Consider the following 21,580-nt stretch of genomic DNA (forward strand, 5'->3'; position numbering starts at 1 on the left):
GGACTGCTGGTAAGGAAACTGGAGATGGGGGGATACCCCATGGGAAGTTTCCGTGGGGATTCGAGTTTGAACTGGCATGGCCTGGGAAGTGACCACACTCTGGATAAGGAGTCACACATAGCTGGATATGGGGTGGGGGCATGAGATAGGACAGCTGGGGTGTAGATCTGATTCCATTCTTGTCTGGGTGCTGGGCCAAATGCAGTCTCAGGGGTCCCACGTGCTAGTGGCTCAGCCCTGGGGCTCACCTCATTAGAGCCTCTGTGATCACTTGGACAACAGGTGCCTAAACAACTGGCTCAGGACTGTTGCCATCCCCATCTGGGAGTCCAGGTGGTAGAGGAGGGGAGCCCTGAGCCCTGCAGTGGATGGGCAGGTCAGGCCATAGAGAGAAGCTGCTGAGCACACCCATGGATAGGGCCCAGGAGGCCAGTGAGGACCTAGACCCAATTCCTGTCCTCTCCTTGGTCTCCCCCCAGGATCCGGGATGGGGACAGGCTATGGAGCCTGGGTGAATGGCCTTCATCACCATGGAGCTTCTCTCATGCTTCTACATTCCACAGTTCTGTTGGGAGGCAGGCTCCACAGCACCACAGGCATGGGGAGATACAGTGTGGAGCCTGTCTTCTAGAAGAAGCCCCAGTGATCTCACGGAAAACACTGGGATGTGGGTCCTCAGTGCTGGGGTGAGACAGTGACGGGTATCTGTAAGTGAACAAACTCTCCCTGAGCCTGGCTGTCTCCCTGAGCCTGGCTGTCTGGCTCAGGTTGTATCCCTTTTATGGTGCTTGACAATAAGGATAGTGGTGGTGGCGGTGCCATGTGCCCTGGCAGAGTGCAGGACATGGTGAAGGAGAAGGAAAGGGAGACTGAGATGCTGATGTTCCATAGCACATCAGAGAGAGCTCTAGAATGTAGTGGTTGGAGAGATGGGGAGAATAGGGGGTGACGACGGAGCCTGCGATCTCACAAGGTAAGGGTCTGGGGCAGCCAACTTGCACAGTGGGGACCGGTCACTTATGCAGGGCCCCAGGCTGGGTGAAAAAGGGAGTCCTGGGGCAGCCCGAGTGGCTCAGTGGTTTAGTGCCGCCTTCAGCCGGGGATGTGATCCTGGAGACTGGGGATCGAGTCCCACATTGGGCTCCTTGCGTGGAGCCTGCTTCTCCCTCTGCCTATGTCTCCGCCTCTCTCTCTCTCTGTGTCTCTCATGAATAAATAAATACAAACCTTTAAAAAAAAGAAAAAGGATTCCCGTATCAAGGGGGCCGTTAATATACCACATGAGTCTGTGGCACCTGGCATGACTGTGACCCAGACTGGGCTGGGAAGGGTCTTCCAAGAGAACCCAAAGTGCCCCCAATGGGGAACAGAAGCGTGTGACTCTTGAGATTGTAAGTTTGGGCCCCATGTTGGGTGTAGCAATTACTTAAAAAGAAAATGTTTGAAAAAAATAATACTTTTTAAAAGATTTTATTCATTTATTCATGAGAGACACACAGATGCGGAGAGGTAGACAGAGGGAGAAGCAGGCTCCCTGCGGGGAGTCCGATGCAGAACTTGATCCTAGGACCCCGGGAGCACTACCTGAGCTGAAGGCACCCAGTGGCTTTTCTTTTATTTATTTATTTATTTTTATTTTTAATTTTTATTTATTTATGATAGTCACAGAGAGAGAGAGAGAGAGAGGCAGAGACAGAGGCAGAGGGAGAAGCAGGCTCCATGCACCGGCAGCCCGACGTGGGATTCGATCCCGGGTCTCCAGGATCGCGCCCTGGGCCAAAGGCAGGCCCCAAACCGCTGCGCCACCCAGGGATCCCGTGGCTTTTCTTTTAAATCATGTTTTTACCAAACCCACGAGATTTAGCATTGTGAAGCTCTGTCTCCCTGCCTGTCACAGGTCCATCAGGCAAGGTTTTCCTTTAACAAACCTCCAAACAAAATCACAAATTCTGGGTTCTTTTCTGGGTTAGCAGTAATACATGCTTTTGTAGTAGCAACGTTCTCAAAGATACAGATGTGTATATGTGGGAAGGACAGTCCTCCAGCCATGGTCCCCAGAACCTGCGTGGTGGTGGCCCTGAGACAGTGCCCTTCCTGCTGGATGGCCTCTCACTTGCTCTGTCCACCCACAGGGGCAGGGGTGACCTGCCGTCAGGCCCTGTGTCTTGGCTGCCAGCTCTCTCAGGTTACAGAGAGGTGTCCCCACTTGGGGGCTCGGCCTCCCCAAAGCCTGCTTATGTAGGGTCAGGTCCTGGTTTCAAGTAGATGATAGGCCCTTTTCTCCTCCTACACAAAGTTCAGATCTCTGGGAAATCCAGTCTGGAATGAGGGACTGAAGGAGGTTTTTGCCCATCTCTGTGCATTTGGAGGCCCGTCCTCGTCTTGCCTGCAGTCCCAGCATGGCTGCCACTGCCCTCCTAATGCTGGTCTCCCTGCATCTGCCTAGGTTTTGTTTTTAACGCCTTTGTTAGCACTCACTCAGGCTCATGCTGCTGCAGCCTGCCACCCTCACTGCATGCAGGAGTGACTGGGGAGAGTCCCCCTCTGCCACCAGCTCTCGGAGGGCACAGGTGGTCCAGTCCTGGGTTCTGTCTCCAGTGCAGGTGGCACGAGGCTTCATGACAACCTGAAAAGAGTCCCTCCAGGCTGCAGGTGATGGTCACAGGGGTGGTGGGAAAGGGCAGTCTTGGTTGGGTTCCAGGCTGCAGGTGATAGTCATGGGGGTGGTGGGAAATAGCTGTCTTGGCTGGGTTCCCCTAAAAGCCAGCCCTGAGCAAGGATCTGCAAATACACTATTGGGGAGATGACTTTGGCTACGGTGTAGGGAGTGAGGGGTGGTGCAGAGCATCATCAAGGGGGCAGCTGGGGCTCAGGCCTGGAGGGATGCTGGGGATTGGTGTGTGGAGCACCATCCCACCCACAGACACAGAAGCCCAGACACTTGTCCACCCTCCCTGTCACGGCTGAGGGCTGCTCCCAGGAGCATCAATCCCTGGCACTCCTGGCCTGCCCCCAGACAGGGGTCCAGAGAGTCATCTTTGGGCAGTTACAGGAGTTGACAGCCATCAGCATGTGAGTGCTGTGGGGGCTAGGATGAGGGGGATGCCTAGGGTGCTCCTGGGCAGGTCACAGAAGGTGGCCTCTGGGAGCAGGGGCAGGCTCAGCCACAGGCCCAATGTAGGTGAAGTGCAAGCCCAACTCGCCGTGCTCTCAGCCAGGGACCCTTGTTTGGTGAACACACTGCACCATGACTCTAGGGCTCAAGCTTTCTGCTTCTCCTCCTCCTACCTGAGGGCTTTGGAAACAAAAGCCTGACATAAACCTTTGGTGGCCACAGGCATGTATGGTTCCACTTCCCTCCTCTGAGGCAGTGGCAGTGAGCCAACCCCCTGCCTGAAGTAGGACAGGGAAAGCGAAAATATAGGGGAAAAGCTAGGATCTACCACACTCACCTAACGACAACCAACCTGCATGGAAGGCTTCCTGTATGCTGGGTCCTACTTATCTTCCCCAACTGCCTGTGGGATTGAGTCTGTAGTTATGACTATTTTACAGACAGCGCCCAGGCCTGGAGAAGGATGCACAGTGTGGGAGAGGCAGGGCCAGGGTCAGGAGGCAGGCCCTGGTTACTCTGAACACCCAGGGCAGAGTGGGCTGTGGTGATGGGTTTGCTTTCCCACTGGAACTTCTGCATGTGGAATCATGTGCCTGCTCTGCAGTCTCGGGTCTTGCAGCTGTGTGTTCTTTTCCATCCTTAGGTGGTGTTCCTCCACCTGAAAATGCCACAGGTTCTTTCTTTCACCTTTTCTGCTATGAATGGACATTGGGTCACTTGCAGGCGGACTGAGTTCTCATTTATATAGTGTGTGGGGCTGCCCCAGGAACCACTGAGTTGGAGGGTATTAGGTCACAGGTTTATGTCTTGTCAATGTTGCCAATGTAGTTATGCGAACTTCGTGAGCAACAGGTGCCAGCTCCAGCTGCCACACCCTCGATGAACCTGGTGTTTGGTCCTTAGTCCTCTTGGCCATTCCTGGGAGGGGAGGGTCAATGTGCCCCTGAGCCCTGGGAGGGGGAGGGGATGGGGTCAGTGTGCCCCAGCGTCCCGGGAGGGGGGCGGAGGGTCAGTGTCCCCCAGCGTCCCGGGAGGGGGGCGGAGGGTCAGTGTCCCCCAGCGTCCCGGGAGGGGGGCGGAGGGTCAGTGTGCCCCGGCGTCCCGGGAGGGGGGCGGAGGGTCAGTGTGCCCCGGCGTCCCGGGAGGGGGGCGGAGGGTCAGTGTGCCCCGGCGTCCCGGGAGGGGGGCGGAGGGTCAGTGTGCCGCAGCGTCCGGCCGCACAGCCTGACTGAGGCTACAGCAGGGCTCCGGTGTGCTCGGGAGGAGCGGGGAGAAGGCGGGCGGGCAGGGACCGGACGGCCGCGCACGAAATGCTCGGGTCGTGCTGAGATTCCTGGTGACCGCCGTTAGCTGGGAGGAGGCGGGTGACCCGACTTGGACACACGCCGGGGTGGTGCCTGGCTTCTCCGGCACCGGCCGCGAGTTGGGTTCGGGCTCCACGGCCGGAGTCTCGGGGAGCGGGGCCGCGCCGACGGCCTCCAAGCCTTCGCCTCCGATCCAAACACACGTCCGGGCGTCCTGTCCGAGCCGACAGGGAGACGGAAGCGGGCCAGAGCCCAGGCGCGTACGGGGCCCTCCGGACGGCAGCCGGCGGCAGCTCCGCGGCCTCCCGAGCCCCGGGCAGCTCCTCCACGTCACGACCCGCGCGCTGAAGCGGGGCGCGCACCGAGCCGGAGCTTCCGGAACCAGCGGCTCCCGCGGCCGGCGGCGAGGGGGCGTTCCCGGCCCCGCCCCAAGGCCTCCCCGTGACCCACGGAGCCCGACGCCTGGGGCCAGTCAGCCGCCAGAGAAGGGCACATGCCTAGAAGGCCGCGCCTGATTGGCTAAGCTCGGGCGAGTCCTTGGCGCGCCGGGGCCCTCCGGCCGGAAGGGCGGGGCCTGAGGCCGCGGACGGGAGGAAGGGGAGGGGCCCGGCGGGGTGGCCCGGGCGCGCGTGCGGGTCGCGTGAGGCCGGGCCCTGCTGTCGTCACCCGCCTCAGGATGGTCCCCACCGCCTCCACCGCGGCGGCCCTGCCGGAGCCACGGCGGGCACTTCCGGGGGCCCTCGGGTGTCCGTTGGGTCTGTCAGTCAGCACGCACTCTCCCGAGGGCGTCGAGGCAGGCAAGTGCGTCCCTGGGCCGGCGGAGGCTGGAGCACCCAGGCGGGCAGCGGGCAGCGGGCAGCGGGCAGCGGGCACGCCCACGCTGACGTAAGCACCGGAGGGCCCTGTAGTGCTTCCCGGCCCGAGGACGTGGGGGCTGTGGCGCGCTGGCCTCCGTCCGGGGCTGACCGCCTCCGCGCACCGCCGCAGACCCCCCCTCAGCGTTGGCTCCGAAGTCCCGGGAGGAGTTTCACCGGGCGGACCGGGTCGTGACGCGCTCGCCCTCCTCCCGCCAGCGCCGCCTCACGCCCCCAGCCGGTCTGTGGAGAGAGCTGGGCGGCGGCCCGGGGGTTCCGGCTCACTGGGCCGTGCGGGCGGTTGCGCGGCTCTTCGCAGCCTCGGCTGGGCCTCCGGAGCCGGCGACCCGAGGCTCTTGCTGGAATAAAGCAGCAGCGACGCTGACGCGCGGGCAGCGCAGTGCGGCTCCGAGGGTTTCCACGTTACAGAACACGGACGCGTCAGCCTCTGCTTTGTGTTCGCCCGCTCGCCCCTGGGGGCCCCGTTCACACCCTGGCATTTGCGCCTGGGGTGGTGGTGGCAGCAGCGCGGCCGTCCGCACGGCCTCCGATGCTCTGTCACCCCACCGCAGGCCCCCGTGCTGTCCTGGAGGGAGTTGCTATTCATTTATTTATTTAGTATATTTTTTTATTGGAGTTCGATGTGCCAACATCTAGCATACCACCCAGTGCTCATCCCGTCAGGTGCCCGTCACCCAGTCACCCCCACCCCCTGCCACCTTCCCTTCCACTACCCCTTGCTCGTTTCTTTTTTTTTTTTTTAATTTTTATTTATTTATGATAGAGAGAGAGAGGGGCAGAGACACAGGCAGAGGGAGAAGCAGGCTCCATGCACCGGGAGCCCGACGTGGGATTCGATCCCGGGTCTCCAGGATCGCGCCCTGGGCCAAAGGCAGGCGCCAAACCGCTGCGCCACCCAGGGATCCCCCTTGCTCTTTTCCCAGAGTTAGGAGTCTCATGTTCTGTCTCCCTCTCTGGTATTTCCCACTCAGTTTCTCTCCTTTCCCCTTTATTCCCTTTTACTATTTTTTATATTCCCCAAATGAATGAGACCATAGAATGTTTGTCCTTCTCCAATTGACTTACTTCACTCAGCATAGTATCCTCCAGTTCCATCCACGTTGAAGCAAATGGTATTTGTTGTCTTTAATGGCTGAGGAATATTCCATTGTATACATAGACCACATCTTCTTTACTGGAGGGAGTTTCATTTAACTTACGGCTTTCACAGTCTTTGCCTTGGGTATTGCAAGTAAGCCCCTGGGCGTGCTGGGGGTTGTGGTTGGAAGGTTTGGCCCTGGCAGGAGCGTTCTTCTCACTCCCAAAGGGCCCAGGGCGTGTTGAGCTGGAGTGTGCAGCAAGTGAGTAGGTTCTGGACGTACAGGAGCATGCATACACCTGCTTCTGTGGTCAGCCCCCTCCCCCTCTCAGTGTCAGGACAATGACCTCTCTCTCCCTGGGGCTTAGTGACATGCCAGTTGAGGAGGACTCCGGCCAGGATCCTCACCCCCCCACAGTCCTACCCTACCCCCCGGGGGTGGGGTAGGAACTCAGAACTTTCTAAGCCTTCCTGTTCTTGTTTTCTAGGAAGAGCACATTTCAAACCTTTGGGAAAGAAGTGTGCTTCATAGATCAGTCGGTAAGGAAAGCAACCTCTCAGCTATTTTGCCCCAACTCCACCAAGCCTGTGGAATTTGGGAGAGTGGAGAATGTGGGTGGGTCCTCAGACAGCACTTCATCAGGGTGAGTCAGAAATGGGAGTCTATGGTTATAGGGCCTATCACTGGGCCCCCAATATCTCTGTGTAGGGTCACTCACTGCCTCCCCCACCCCTGGTTCCTGAAGACACTTCAAGACAGGGACTCGGGAGGCCTGGGAGAACCACACTGCCCCCTGAAATACCTGTTCTGGGCATCTGTTTCTTCATCTGACCCTGGGGAGGATGACTTCCCTTCTTCTGCCTGCCTGTGGGCATGGCAAGGATCCTCTGGGATGGATGTGGAAGCCTTTGCAAATGTAAAATACTGATGGCAGATTGGTACATGAAAAGAGCAACCCTCTCCCCACTGCACTTGGTTGTGCTCCCCAGACTTGCTCATGGTGATGCAGCAGTAAGTGGCTGGGAATCCTAATACACCTGGTCTACAGGCTCTGGTGGTGCCCTTCTAGATGAGTCTGGAGAGAGCCAGGGTAGCCTCCCTCTTTGTGAGCTGCAGGAGGAGCTGACTCCCCTGCAGGAGTCTGGACACCCTGCCTCAACCCTGGCTCTCTCCAAACATTGGTTTACTATTCCAGAGAGTTCCTTGGCTTAATTTGCAAATGCAGCAGCAAATTTAATTCTCTTTTCTGACTCTCGCTCAGATGTGTCCTGTCCCCAGTACTGTTCATCAAGAGCCCATCTGCTGTGAGTGCCAGGCCAAATGCAGGGGCTACCTGCCGGTGCCCAGGTTTGAGGCGACGTTGCCTTACTGGGTCCCGTTGTCCCTGAGACCCCGAAAGCAGGTAGGTGACTTGGACTAGGGTTTCTTCATCTGAGTCCACGATGAACTTCAGGGGACCAGTCACCCCTCAAAGTCATAGGTGGTATAGAGTGGTATCTTAAAATTTCTAGGGGACAGTTTGTGTGTTTTTTTTTAATTCATATTTTTTCAAAAACCAGATCTGTGGAGTTAAGACTGACGTGATAACTGCACATATGTAAAATATACAGTTTGCTAAGTCTTGACATACCCATCTGTGAAACCACCACTGCTGCTGAGCTAACGTGCATACACGCAACCCTGAAAGGTTTCCTTATGGCCCTTTGTGACTGCCCCCATCCTCCCCACTCTGCTGTGCCCAGGTGACCACTGACCTGTTTTTGTCACCCTAGATCAGTTTGCATTTCTTTGCATTTTATATAAATGGAATCGTATAGTAGGCCCTCTTTGGCTTCGTTCACTCAGTGTAATTATTTCTGAGCTTCATCCATGCAGTTGCTGAGTGGCACTGGGTATCCATCATATGACTGGACCACAGTGCAGCCATTTGTCCACTGAAGGACATCTGCACCATCTCAGAGGTTTTGTTTATCATAAATAAAGCTATTGTGGACATTTGTGTACAAATCTTTGTATGAACACACCTTCATTTCTCTTGGGCGAATACCTAGGAGTGAACTTGTTGGATCGTGGGGTAAATGTATGTTTAACTTTTTAAAAAACTGCCAACTGTTTTCCAAAGTGGTTGTATCATTTTACATTTGCACTAGCAGTGTATAGAGTTTTAGTCCTCCACATCCTCAGTAACACGTGGTTTGGTCAGTCTTTCAGATCTTAGCCGTCTTAATAGGTGTGTGTCCTCTTGTGGCTTTAGTTTATATTTCCACAGTAACTGGTGATGCCGAGTGGCTCCTCCCTATGCTGTTGGCTTTGTATGTCTTACTTGATATGTATGCATCTGTTCAGATATTTTGCCCATTTAGAAAAACTGGATTGTTTGCTTTTTTTTTTTTTTTTTTTGAATTATTGAGTTTTGAGAGTTCTTTATATATTCTAGGTATAATGAGATACTCAATTTATAAACATTTTGTCCATGTTTTTGACTTGTTCTTTTGTTTTCTTATCAATGTCTTTCACTAGCATAAGTTTTACATTTTGAGGGAGTCCAGTTTATCAATTTGACCTTTCCTGGATCTTGCTTAGGTGTGCCCCTTGCCCCCCACCACAGCACAGCAGTATTTCTTTTTTTTTTTTTAGCAGTATTAAGTATATCTAAGAAATCTTTGTGTAAGCCAAGGTGCCAAGATCAGAAAGGTTTCTCCTGTATTTTTTCCTAGAAGTTTTATAGTTTATAGTTTGTGTTTAGGTCTGTGATCCATTTTAAGTTAATTTTTGTGTGTAGCTTAAGGTATGGCCCGAAGTTCTTTTTTTTCCCGTTGTGGGTGTCCAGTTGTTGTAATGCCACATGTCATAGACACCATGCTTTCTCCACTGGCTTGCCTTTGCACCTTGCCAGAAATCAGCTGTCTGTGTAGCTGTGGGTCTGTTTCCAGGCTTTGTTCCATCCCACTCTTCTAATTGTCTGTATGCCAATGCCATGCTGTCTCTACTGCTGTGGCTTTATAATGAACTTGGAGATCAGATAGTGTGTGTCTCCAATGCCAGTTTTCTTCTTTAAAGTTGATTATTCTAGTTTCCTTGCATTTCCATGTGAATTTTAGAATCCCATCTGCCAGTTTCTAAAGAAACGTCTTGCTGGGGTTTTGGTTGGTATTTTTTGTGTAAATTAGTGTGAAGAGAATCATCTTTTTTAATGACACTGACTCTTCTGACCTGAGAACTTGGTGATCTCTATATCCCTGTAGGCCTTTTGTGTTTCTCAGGGTTCACTTGCAGTCAGCAGTCAGCAATGCACAGGTCTGGCACACCTTCTGTCTCACTGATCTGTGAGTGTTTTATAGTTTTGATGACATTATTTTAAAAATTTAGTTTATGATTGCTCATTGCTAGTACTAAAAATACCACTGATTTTTGTATTTTGATCTTGCATCCTACGGTAATGCTTACCTCCTTTATTCTAGGAGCTCTTTTGTAGAGTCCATCAAATTTTCTACATAGATGATCATGTCATCTACAGGGAGAGATGGTGCATTCCTTCTTTTCTGGTTTAGATGCCTTTATTTTTCTTGCCTGACACTCTAGCTAGAACTTCTGGTGTACTGTAGAGTGGAGTGGGGAGATAAGATGTCCTTATCTTCTCTCTTATCTTCAAGGGACAGCATTCGGGTTTTCATCATGAAGCATGATGTTAGCCATTGGTTTAGATGCCCTGCATCAGGCTGAGGGTGTTCCTGGCTATTCCTAGTTTGCTGAGAGGTTTTATCCAAAATAAGTGTTGGATTTTATCTGTGTCTATTCAGAGCATCATTTTATTTATTTTTTTTGGTTTGTTAATATGACGGATTGCATTGATGGATTTTCCAAAGTTAAACCACTTCCTGGGAGAAATCCCCTTTAATCAGGATGCATTCTCCTTCATATATTTGATTAGAAGTTTTGCTTGTATATTCATGTGGGTTATTGATCTGCATTGTCCTTGTTTGCCTTTGTATTCAGATGACGCTGATCTGGAGTTGAGAAGTATTCTCTCATTTTCACTTTTCTGGAAGACTTAGTGTAGAATTGGTATTATTTCTTCCTTTAATATTTGGTAGGATTTATCATTGAAGCCATGTGGGACAGAACTTCCTTGTGGGAAGGTTTTTTTAACTACAAATTTAATTTCTTGTATAGATAACAGAGTTATTCAGGTTGTTTGCTTCTTTTTTAGTGAGATTTAAGGAATTTGTTAATTACATCATTGTCAAATTTATTGGCACAATGTTGTTCATAATGTTCTCTAATCACTCTTAATACCAGTGGAATCTGAAATGAGGCCCTCTCTCTTGTTTCTTATTTTTTAGTAGACTCTCAAAGGGGTCATTGGCTTCAAGATGACTGAGTCATGTTGTCCTAGGCAGTGATGATGGCCTCAGTCCCTCCTGTTGGTCACTGTGTCATTTGAGAGTCAGGCAGGGTAGGTATTATTGTACCCCTTTAAAGAATGGGCACACTGAGGTCCAGAAAGGACAGGCTTTACCGGGGTCACAGTGTCAGTTCATAGCAGATGAGGGATTAGAACCCAGGACTCTCCTCACTGAGTTGTGCTGGTGGGCTTCAGGGAGGAGGTGACTCTAAGCAGGATGGAAGGACTATAGAAGATAGTGTGCCCAGCCTGTCTCATGTGTTCCGCCTGGGCTCCCTGCCTCCATCCTCTCTAGTCTGGCTGTCCATGTTTGAGCTGCAGCCCCATAAGCTTTGAAGACTGTGGATCTGGTCCTGTCGCTCCTCTGAAGCTCCCAGTTCCTGAGTGTGGACTGGAGTCCCTGACACAGTCTCTGGGGTCCTTCCTGATCTTGCCTCCCCACCCGCATCTCCAGACTCCTTTCCACTTGCTGCTCAGGCTCCTGTTCCAGTGGAGGGGAGTGTTAGGTGCAAATCACAGAAAATGGACCCACCATGGGTTCATCCAGGTCTTTGGTAGAGAGAGGACTCTTCTAGGATTGGTTTTATGCTGACCAGCATGTCTAAGGACCAGAGTCTTTACTCAGAGTGTTGGCATTGTCACCTTTAGTGTTTCGAGATGGTGGCCATGGGTCTCTGTTTTATACCATGATACACATGACAGAAAGTGAGCATTTCTGGGGTCCTCCTTTTTCCAGGGTGGTATAGAAGGCTTACCCTCCCGTTCCCTTCTTATCAGGGATAAAACATTCCCAGAAGCCTCGACGTACTTCTTGCTCCTCTCTTCATCCTCACGTTCTTACTCATTCCTGACAAAGCCCTGACTGGCTGATGCTGATCCCTTGGATCTGGGCACTTTGCCCCTTGAGTAAAGCTGGGTTCTTTTAAGAACGGGGGTTGGGTTGATAAATGATTGCTGTCTGGGCAATTGACAGGGTCTGCCTGGGACGTTGGTTCTGTCCACATCCTGAGGCCTCTCAGACAGGTACCTGCTGCTGTCCCACCTTCACCTAGCCTGCCCCCTGTGACATGGCTCAGTGATGTTTCTAGACAGATTTATCTGGCCTGCAGCTTTCTCCCAGCTCCTGCTGTTCCCCCACATCCTGGCATTATCTTTCAGGGGGACAGTGCTGCATAATGAACTGCTGTGGGCAGGGCAGGTCTTTGCTCCTAATACCATGCATGGTGCAGAGAATGTGCTTAGCAGGTGCTTGGTGGAGGGGGCAGACCTGACCGGAGTGTGCTTATCCTGCTGGGCAAGGCCATGCTCGAAGGAGGTAGCGGTGGATGGAGGTTCACAGGTTCTCCAGAACCTGTTCCATCTCCTCCTTTGGGTGAGCCTTCAACCCCTTGGCCCTCCCCTCTGGGATCCTGTGCTTTGTAGCATGTCACATACATGCTCTGGCCTGGTTCTCCTTGGCCTTGGGAAGTCAGCAGGTCCACTCACAAGTGTATGGTAGGAACTTAGGGTGGTATAAAGGGGATACCCTGCCTGCGCCTCCCCTGAAGCTTCGTTGCATGGCCTGGAGATGGGCTATGTGTGTGCTCTTTCACTAGTGATGTGTAACACGTTGCCTGAATGCCTGGCTTGAAACAGCAGTCAGTGTCATCACTCAGGTGTCTGAGGGGCTCAGCTGGGTGGCCCAGCCCCACCTGTCCCTGATCTTGGGGCCAGTGTGCCAGCCCAGACATTGTAGAGGCCAGTGTGGCCTCTTTGCCTGGCAAGATCTGGCTGTTGTCACTTCCTTCTCATTCTGTGGGCCAAACCAGTGCATGGCCTAACTCGAGTCCAGGGACGGGCTCCATGCTACCCCTCTGCTGGAAGAAACTGGGGTTGCAGGACAATGGGCAGGGCTGTGTGGGGGGAAAAGAATGGGGCAAGGCCATGGTCCCCCCACAACTCATGCACAGAAAGTATGGCATGTAGATTCTGTATAAAACCTATACATACTGGGCAGCCCAGGTGGCTCAGCGGTTTAGCGCCGCCTTCAGCCCAGGGTGTGATCCTGGAGACCCGGGATCGAGTCCCACGTCGGGCTTCCTGCATGGAGCCTGCTTCTCCCTCTGCCTGTGTCTCTGCCTCCCTCTCTCTCTCTCTCTCTGTCTCTCATGAATAAATAAAATCTTAAAAAAAAAAACCCTATACATACTGCACGCTCTGTTTCCCACTTAACATCACATCTCTGCGCGGACAGATGGGTCTGCCTCATGCTTTTCAGAGGCTGCAATATTCCCTTGTCCCCATATCCCCTGTTTATTATCCCTTACAGACGAGGTTTCGGGCTCTTGGGCCTCTACAGCCAGCACTGTAGCTAATGTTCTTTGCAAGTGTCGTTTTACAGATGCACACATATCCCAGAGTGGAGTTGGTGGATCAAACACTGTCTGCTGTTGACTCTGACCCATGTTTTCAGAAAGCTGGCAGAGCCTGCTTTATAGCCTAGAACACTGAGACTCAGAGGGGCTGGATATTGTGCCCCAGGGCTAGTCCTGGAGGCCTCCAGACTTAGGATAGCCACATCTCCTGACTTCACACTGCAGAGGTGCAGATGCCCCTGGGAATGTCATGGAGGGGAGAAAGCTTCCTCAGCTGGGTGATTGGGGTGTGCCTGTGGGAGGGTACAGAAGAGGAGCCCCCCAGGACCCTGTCCCAAGGTGAAGGTTTCTGGAGCACAACCCCTTTGGACCTTCTCTTCCCTTCCTCTCTGTTAGATCCAAAAGATGGTCCAGTTTAATATCCCTAAAACCTCCGAGGCATGCCCCTGCCCATGCCACCGCTTTGGGGGCCGCCTCCCGATGCCTAGGGATCAGGCAGTGATGCCCTACTGGGTGCCTCAGGTCCTGAGGCCTCACAAGAAGGTAAGAGGGAGGCTCACAGCAGTGAGGTCCAAGAGGGATCCAGAGATGGGGTGGAGGGTGCTGGTTTTTTCCCCACAGTGGCCTCCATTGGAAGGGAGTTTGGGTAGCAGAGTGCAGGAGGTGGGTGTGTGCAGGGGCAGGGACAGCTTGGTGTGCTGGGAGGGTGGGTCGCACTGCTGTCCCCCATCACTGCTGCCACCTTTATTGCTATCACTCCTGCCTCCTGCTCCTCTCCCCTCTTTTCTTTCACCCCCTTCACCTTGCCTCAGCACCCTTTCTAGTTCTCTAGGCATCCTGGCAGGCAGGGGGAGGAGCTGGGAAGAACCGTTGCTCTGACTTTCTGTCCTGGATTTTCAGCTCTGTCTGCCACTCCATATCTCTGGACTCCAGAACAGTGACTGCTGGAGTGGTTGGCTAGGTCCAACGCTCCTCTGCCCCATGGTCCCTCTTCTCTCATACTTTATGGGTGTCCTGGGTGGTCAGTAGAGGCTTCCTTTCTGCCTTTACCTACTTATCATTTGCTAGTTTTCTCTCATCAAGTAGCAGACTGTCCCCAGAATTAAGACTCAGAGGACTTTTGAAAGGGGACCATGGCATGCATGCTGAGCTGGCCACAGCCCTTTCCTTGTTTCTGACCAAATCACTAGGCCCACCCTTCTGGTAAATCACCAGGCCAGGCTTACACATTTGCCCCCATTCTTTTCTTTTAGGTGGTGAAAAGGCAGCAGAGTTTTACAGGCATCCAAGGTAACAGACCATACACGTCTCATCCTCTCCCACTCCCCAAGGAAGGCGGGGTCTCATGGTGGGGATGGGGAGACTTCTTTCATCCCCAGATGTCTGTAAAAGAAAGATGGACATGTATCACACATCCCGCATCTTCACTCCCTTTTCTTGCCAGGCATCACTGGCTACCTACCATTTTTCCTCAGTGAACCTAGAGAAGCCTTAGACTCTACAGTCTGTCTGCATTAGCTTTCAAAGTGAAGCCAATTTGCAGCCTGGAGTTAGATGTTATCTAAAGTATATTTTCTTTTAAGCTCTGGTCTTGTATAGTTCATGACATAGTGTATGTCTGTGTGTCTGGTATATACACTCACGCATACACTTATGACCTAGTAAATGTATTTACTAACGATATGGCACATATACCTACATGTACATATACAGGACACTATATTTTCATGACATAATATTTAGGCATATATTCATTTTGGAGTATATTTGTAAAACATTTATATACTTGAAACCTAGGATATATATGTTCATATAATTATGGCAGATGTAGTACATACCATATATTCATCTGTTCATGATGCAGTATATATCTGTAACAAAGTGTATTCTTGGATTTATGTATTTGTGAGCCAGTGTATACTCATGAACTCATGTCAGCACTTGAGGAGATGGTACCTCCATTCCCACCTTTACTTTCTCTGTCTCTAAAGCAAGTGGGTTGGATTGCTCTTGAAGGTGTTTTCTGGCACTGATAGCAAACATGTATGCTTCCTCTGCATTGGTGTGAGCAAAGGAGTGGACATGCTGTGTGGCTTGCAACAGGGGTCCTCCCCTGGCCCAGCTGTGCCCATGCTCTGTGTGGTGAACACCCCTCCCTGAAATCTGTGATGGAGGGAATGGATGGATGCCTGGCTGGGGCTGGGTTCTTGTGATGGGTGAGCAGTTTGAGCGGCCTACCCAGAGCCCAGGAGCACAGGGCTGGGTGGGAAAGTGCCCAGGAAATGAGTGGCCGACAGCCAGCATGCCTACCTCTTAATGCTGCAAAAATGCATATTTTCCCTGATAATAAAAATAATTAGAAGCTGCACAGATGTACGTAGCCTTTGTGGGGGCAGTTTAGAGGCATTTATCAAATATTTGTTGAGATCTAATTGACATAGAACATATTAGTTTCAGGTGCACGGTGTAACAATTTGATACTTGTGTTTATTGTGAAATGACCAACTTAAGTCTAGTTAACATCTGTCACCTCACAGTTACACATTTTATTTTTTGTGGTGAGAACCTTTAAGATCTACTTTCTTAGCAACTTTCAAATATACATTATGGTGTTATTAAATATGATTACTGTACTGTTAGATTCCCAGGACTTATTTATTTTATAACTAGAAGTTTGTATCTTTTGACCACTTCATCCATTTCTCTCATCTTTCAACTTTTGTAATATACTTGATCTTGAATTCAGCAAACCCATGTCCGGGTAATGTCTGGTAGACACTCCTACATACTTGCCTGTATGCAGCAGCATAGTATCCTTGGCAAGGTATCTGAAGCAGCTGAAGCGTCTCCCAGTGGGAGGATGGACATATATGGGGATGTGTTTCAAATGTGGTACCTGCCAACATAGAGTGTGCAGCTGTTAGGAGGATGGGAGGGAGCCCCAGACACGTTGCAGCATGAAAAAACAAGTGGCTTCAGTCTGTGCAGTAGTACTCCATTCATGTGCATCTGAGAAAAGCTAAAGCCCTGTTTGGTTGTGGATGTGGATTTGGTGCAGTGTGTCTAGCTTGACAGTCACAGGTTACCCATGTGGGTGGGGAAGACAGGAGGTAAACAACCAGAAGAGCAAGACTAGGGGCTGTATAACAAACAAAACACGAAGCAGCACGTTGGCTCAAGTTTGGGAGAGAAGAGCCAGAAATCACCTTAGGAAAGAAACCATAGTGGTAGGACAAGAAAGTTGGAGAAACTGCTCTTTTAACTGTATAACCACACACTTACGGATTATTTTTATTGGTTGTTTTTGGCTTTGAATACTCTGCATCTTTAAGAAAAGCCAAAAGCTCAGTTTGTTGTTGAATCCTATGCATCAATTTGATACGTTTTCAAAAACTGTGCTAACTTTCACTGCAGTCCTTGTTAATAGTTTGGGCAATTTAGCCTTAACCCTTTCAGTCCAGAAGGTGTTCCCAGGACAGGATTGAGAGCCCAGGTCTCACTAGTATCAGGACAATTAGGATCTGTCTCCCCTTGTGCTTTGTAGAGAGAGGTTTAAAAATATGATTTAAGAAAAGTGGCTTAAAAATATTTCCTATACCCTCAAATCCAGATTATTTCCATTTTAAAGAGAAAATCTGTATATTCATCTTGTATTTTTTTTTGTAAAGAGAGGGCTCATTTGCTTTTCTTCCCTATGCTTTGCAGCAGGATTTTTTAATAAAGAAAATAATATGTTTTATATTAATCATGCTTTTACACATTGGTATAATCAGAGTAGTAATACAGTGTATAATACAATGCAGTATATGTGTAGGATATGTTACATAGTGTATAAATATAGCATAATTTGTAGTAGTAGCATGTTAGTGCTATAATATAAATATGATATCAGAATAGTCACATGTTGATCAAAGCGGATCTCAAAAGCCAGGATCAAGGAAATGGAAACAGTAGAGTCCCATTTGTAGTTGTGGTTTTTTCAAATACTCAAATAAACCCCATGTTTCCATCACTAAGTTCTACTCATTATCAGCTTCTCGCCAGTCTGGTTTCATCTGAGCTTAACCCACTTGTTCACCCTTCCAAAAAAACAACAAAAAAAGAAAGATTAATGGGAAACAGGTCGCAGCTAAATTCTGTATTCTTTCATTCATAGCTAGTTCATGATGCGGCTGTCAGGGATAAAGATTCAAAAGACACTGGCACGAGCCCCATAGTCCGCCCAGAAATAAGTAAACAGCAGTGTTCGTTGTATCTCCATGGATGTCGGCCAGCATCCATGTGCTCGGGGCTGTGACCAGCCTCCCTGGGACACCTGGCGTCCTTGCCCTGGGTTCTGGAGGGTTCTCTCATGTGTGGTATGCAAATGCGGCACTCTGTCCCCACTCTGCCCAGGGCCTGACTTGCTTTCTTGCCTAGAACCTGCCCTGGGCTTGCGTTCCTGGTACAACCGTTGGCGGATCTGCTGTGATGGGCACCTTCTCCTCAAGTGGCAGCAGCTCCAGGCCCTTCACCAGCATGAACCACTGGCCCCAGGGAAGGGAGCGAGCATCCCAGCCCCACTCCTGCCCCGCAGCCTCCTGACCCTCCTGCAGGCTGTCCTGAGGGTCGTGGTGGCCATTCGGTGAGCAGGCATGGAGTGGGGGCAGTGGGGGCACTGTTTTGGTCAGGGGCTGGGAGCAGTTGGTTGTGGCTGAACGAAAGGGTGAGGAATGGCTGCAGTGGAATCACCATGGTGCTGTTCTCACTGTGCACAGTTGCACTGGGATCTTATTCTACCACACGCTTCATGAACGAGCAATCCAGGCATATCAGAGCTGACAGTGGGGCACTGGGCATCTTGGGGCTGCCTGCCTTTCTTTCCTCACCTCATCACTTTCCCCAGGTCCTCTGGTGGCCTACCACTGGTTCCAGTTTATGCACATTTCCAACACATCAAGGTTGAAGGTAGCTGCTGTTTGCCCAGGCATCCTGCTGGGGAGTAAGCACAGCTTCAGGCCTGGAGACCTGTGACCTCTCCCCCAGCCTGGTCCCAGCCATCAAGGCTACATCTGGGAAAACCCTTGCCCCAGCCTCGACCCACTAGCTTCATCCAGGCCTTGTCACCTGGAACACCACCCAGGCTTGCTCCCATGAAGCCTCCAGGGCACGCTCCCCACCCCTGCCTAGGGGACAGGCAGGGCTGCTTCCTTTGGTCTACTCACGCTCTTTGATCACACCTGTGTGCAAGGACATGCAGAAACACAAATGTATGTGGGTAGAAGATGTGCAAAACTGTATGGGTGTGTGAATGCATGCAGATCAATTTACATATATTTGCTTCTTAATCATCTGTCTTCATGTAATTGTAAGAGGAATATTCTAGAAAGTGTCCAGTATCTGAAAATGGTTGTAGATGTCTTCTGTTCAGTGTCCTTGTTATTGTCGTTAATAGCAGGGGGGTAGCTCTGTCTTTGTCTCTGGTCCTGGCGGGAAGCAGAAGGCCCTCCCCACTGCACCCTGTTTGTCTGCTTTCCTGGTGTTGGGCACCTGTGCTGCCTCTGATCCTGTGATTACAAACAACGCCACGGGGCACATCTGTATGAGAGTGCCTGCATGGACCCATAGCCTCTCTGGGGCATGTGCTCTTGAGAAGAGGGCTGAGGCAAGGGTCTGGGAGCTTTGGGTGATCTGTGAGTATGAGAGGGTTTGTGAAACCGTGAGATTGTTCCTTCTTTGCTTTGCATGAAAATTCATCTGTTCTTGTGTTTGCCAACTTGACTGTCAAAGTGATTTGGACTCTCCTGTGCCCACTCTGGGAAGAGCAAAGAAAGAAGCTTGGCTGTAGATAACACATGAGGTAGATGGTCAGGGTAGGCTAAAGGGAAGTGCAAATGATCGTGTAGGAGGCGTTTGCCTCAGAGCCAGGCTCTTAGGGCCAAAGTGCCAGCTGTTCAAGAGAACTATCTTGTCTGGCTGGAGTGTCTGCGGGGTGCCTGTGAGATTCCCCAAACTACATGAACAGCACATCTCAGGAGAAACTGCAGGCTGCCTGTGGGCTGGCCTGGCAGAGATTTGCTAGAATTGTGAAGGCTGCAGAACAGGCAAGCTCAGGACCTTCCCAAAACAGGGACCCTTGAAGGGCCCTGACAGTCACACTTACCTTCTCGGTGGGGCCTGCTGCAGCCTCCTCGAATTGGGTCCCTTTCACAGCTGTGCAAGGCTGAGACTCTCCACCCTGAGGGGGAGAGTGGGCTCTAGGGGCTGAATGCCTCATCAGAAGATCCATGGCTAGGGCAGCCTGGGTGGTGCAGCGGTTTAGCGCCGCCTGCAGCCCGGGGTGTGATCCTGGAGACCCGGGATCGAGTCCCACGTCGGGCTCCCTGTGTGGAGCCTGCTTCTCCCTCTACCTGTGTCTCTGCCTCTCTTTCTGTCTGTGTCTCTCATGAATAAATAAATAAACAAAATCTAAAAAAAAGATCCATGGCTAGAAGTGAGCCAGTTACAATACACCCTGGTGTTGCCTTACTGCAATCTTTCCTGCCTGGGCTCCTCGGGAACTCAGGTGGCATCCCTGTCCATGGTGGGGGTCCCCCTTCCTGCCAACCCATGGAGGCTCCCTGACAGGTCCTGCCAGGGCAGCATGGGCTTAAGTGTGGGACACAGTTCGGAGTAACTGCCTATTCTTTGTTTTCCAGACAGTTGTTCTGGGTTTGAAGTTGGAATCTTCAGCCACTGCCAAGAACATCAACGAGAACTTCAGTCATAATCAAGGTCTTTAAGGAAAGTTGTTGCATTAGGAGGAGTCTGTGATAACAGCCATTTTCTCAGGTCATCTAGCTCACGCCCGGGGTAGAGTCCAAGTTCTTTCTCATCAGGCAGTGCTTGGTTGTGCACAGCTGCCCTGGGTGCGGGTGAGACTCCGGTGTAAATGCGGCCAATAAATGTTATTTGTGAAACTCCAAAGTGGCCCCTATTTGGATGGTGACACTGGTTCTGCTTTGGAGAGGGGGGTGGGGAGCATGTTCTCCAGCTGGTATTACTGGGTGGGGGGAGGGCCCCTGGGTCTCTTCCTTCTGCCCCAGTGATGGGCCAAAGGTGGTGGTAGCACCAGTGTCAGGTAGCTCACACTTTAGTAAATAGCATAAAATTATGTGAATTGAGTTTTTTAAACTGAGATGTCATTTGCATACCATAAAATTCACCTTTTTATAGCATACAATTCAGTGGATTTCAGTGTATTTGCACAGTTGTGCAACCCTCCCCCTGGTGTCTCATTCCATACCCATGTGGTCACCCCAGAAAGAAGCCCTGTACTGGGGACGCCTGAGTGGCTCAGTGGTGGAGGTCTGCCTTTAGCTCAGGTTGTGATCCTAGGGTCCCGGGATGGAGTCCTGCATGGGGCTCCCCGCAGGAAGCCTGCTTCTCCCTCTGTCTATGTCTCTGCCTCTTTCTCTGTGTCTCTCATGAATAAATACATACAATCTTGGTTAAAAACAAACAAACAAACAAACAAACAAACAAACAAACCCTGCACTGATCATGCATCACTCCTCCTCCTCTTCGCCTAGCCTCTGGCAACCACTTGCCTACTTTCTGACTTTTCCTGTTCTGGATATTTCATGTGCATGCAGTTCTGTAGCATGTGGGTCTGTTGTGTCTGGCACTTCTCAACGTATGCAGTGTTTTTTTTTTTTTTTTTTTTTTTTTTTTTTTTAGTAATCTTTTTTTTTTTTATTTTATTTTATTTTATTTTATTTTATTTTATTTTATTTTATTTTATTTTATTTTATTTTATTTTATTTTTTTTTTATTGGTGTTCAATTTACTAACATACAGAATAACACCCAGTGCCCGTCACCCTTTCACTCCCACCCCCCGCCCTCCTCCCCTTCTACCACCCCTAGTTCGTTTCCCAGAGTTAGCAGTCTTTACGTTCTGTCTCCCTTTCTGATATTTCCCACACATTTCTTCTACCTTCCCTTATTTTCCCTTTCACTATTATTTATATTCCCCAAATGAATGAGAACATATAATGTTTGTCCTTCTCCGACTGACTTACTTCACTCAGCATAATACCCTCCAGTTCCATCCACGTTGAAGCAAATGGTGGGTATTTGTCATTTCTAATAGCTGAGGAATATTCCATTGTATACATAAACCACATCTTCTTTATCCATTCATCTTTCGGTGGACACCGAGGCTCCTTCCACAGTTTGGCTATCGTGGCCATTGCTGCTAGAAACATCGGGGTGCAGGTGTCCCGGCGTTTCATTGCATTTGTATCTTTGGGGTAAATCCCCAACAGTGCAATTGCTGGGTCGTAGGGCAGGTATATTTTTAACTGTTTGAGGAACGTCCACACAGTTTTCCAGAGTGGCTGCACCAGTTCACATTCCCACCAACAGTGTAAGAGGGTTCCCTTTTCTCCGCATCCTCTCCAACATTTGTTGTTTCCTGCCTTGTTAA

At 50.7% G+C, this 21,580-nt stretch overlaps 1 protein-coding gene across 7 annotated transcripts; it reads left to right on the forward strand.

Annotated features, from left to right (window-relative positions):
- The first annotated feature begins 873 nt into the window (after positions 1 to 873).
- On the forward strand, positions 874 to 20,077 carry C5H16orf95 (chromosome 5 C16orf95 homolog). Of its 7 annotated transcripts, none has more exons than XM_038538105.1 (7): positions 874 to 973; positions 6,861 to 6,912; positions 7,635 to 7,775; positions 13,529 to 13,675; positions 14,386 to 14,422; positions 17,528 to 17,756; positions 19,810 to 20,077. In XM_038538105.1, exons 1-7 carry the CDS (start codon positions 930 to 932, stop codon positions 19,826 to 19,828), a joined length of 669 nt encoding a protein of 222 aa, XP_038394033.1. In that variant the 5' UTR covers positions 874 to 929; the 3' UTR covers positions 19,829 to 20,077. The 7 variants fall into 7 exon arrangements, with proteins under 7 accessions (XP_038394033.1, XP_038394035.1, XP_038394032.1 ...); XM_038538100.1 differs by lacking the exon at positions 874 to 973 and adding an exon at positions 5,011 to 5,304; XM_038538103.1 differs by lacking the exon at positions 874 to 973 and adding an exon at positions 5,012 to 5,220.
- Positions 20,078 to 21,580: the final 1,503 nt, after the last annotated feature.

Source organism: Canis lupus, chromosome 5 (genome assembly GCF_011100685.1).
Source record: "Canis lupus familiaris isolate Mischka breed German Shepherd chromosome 5, alternate assembly UU_Cfam_GSD_1.0, whole genome shotgun sequence".
In the NCBI taxonomy this organism is placed as follows: domain Eukaryota; kingdom Metazoa; phylum Chordata; class Mammalia; order Carnivora; family Canidae; genus Canis; species Canis lupus.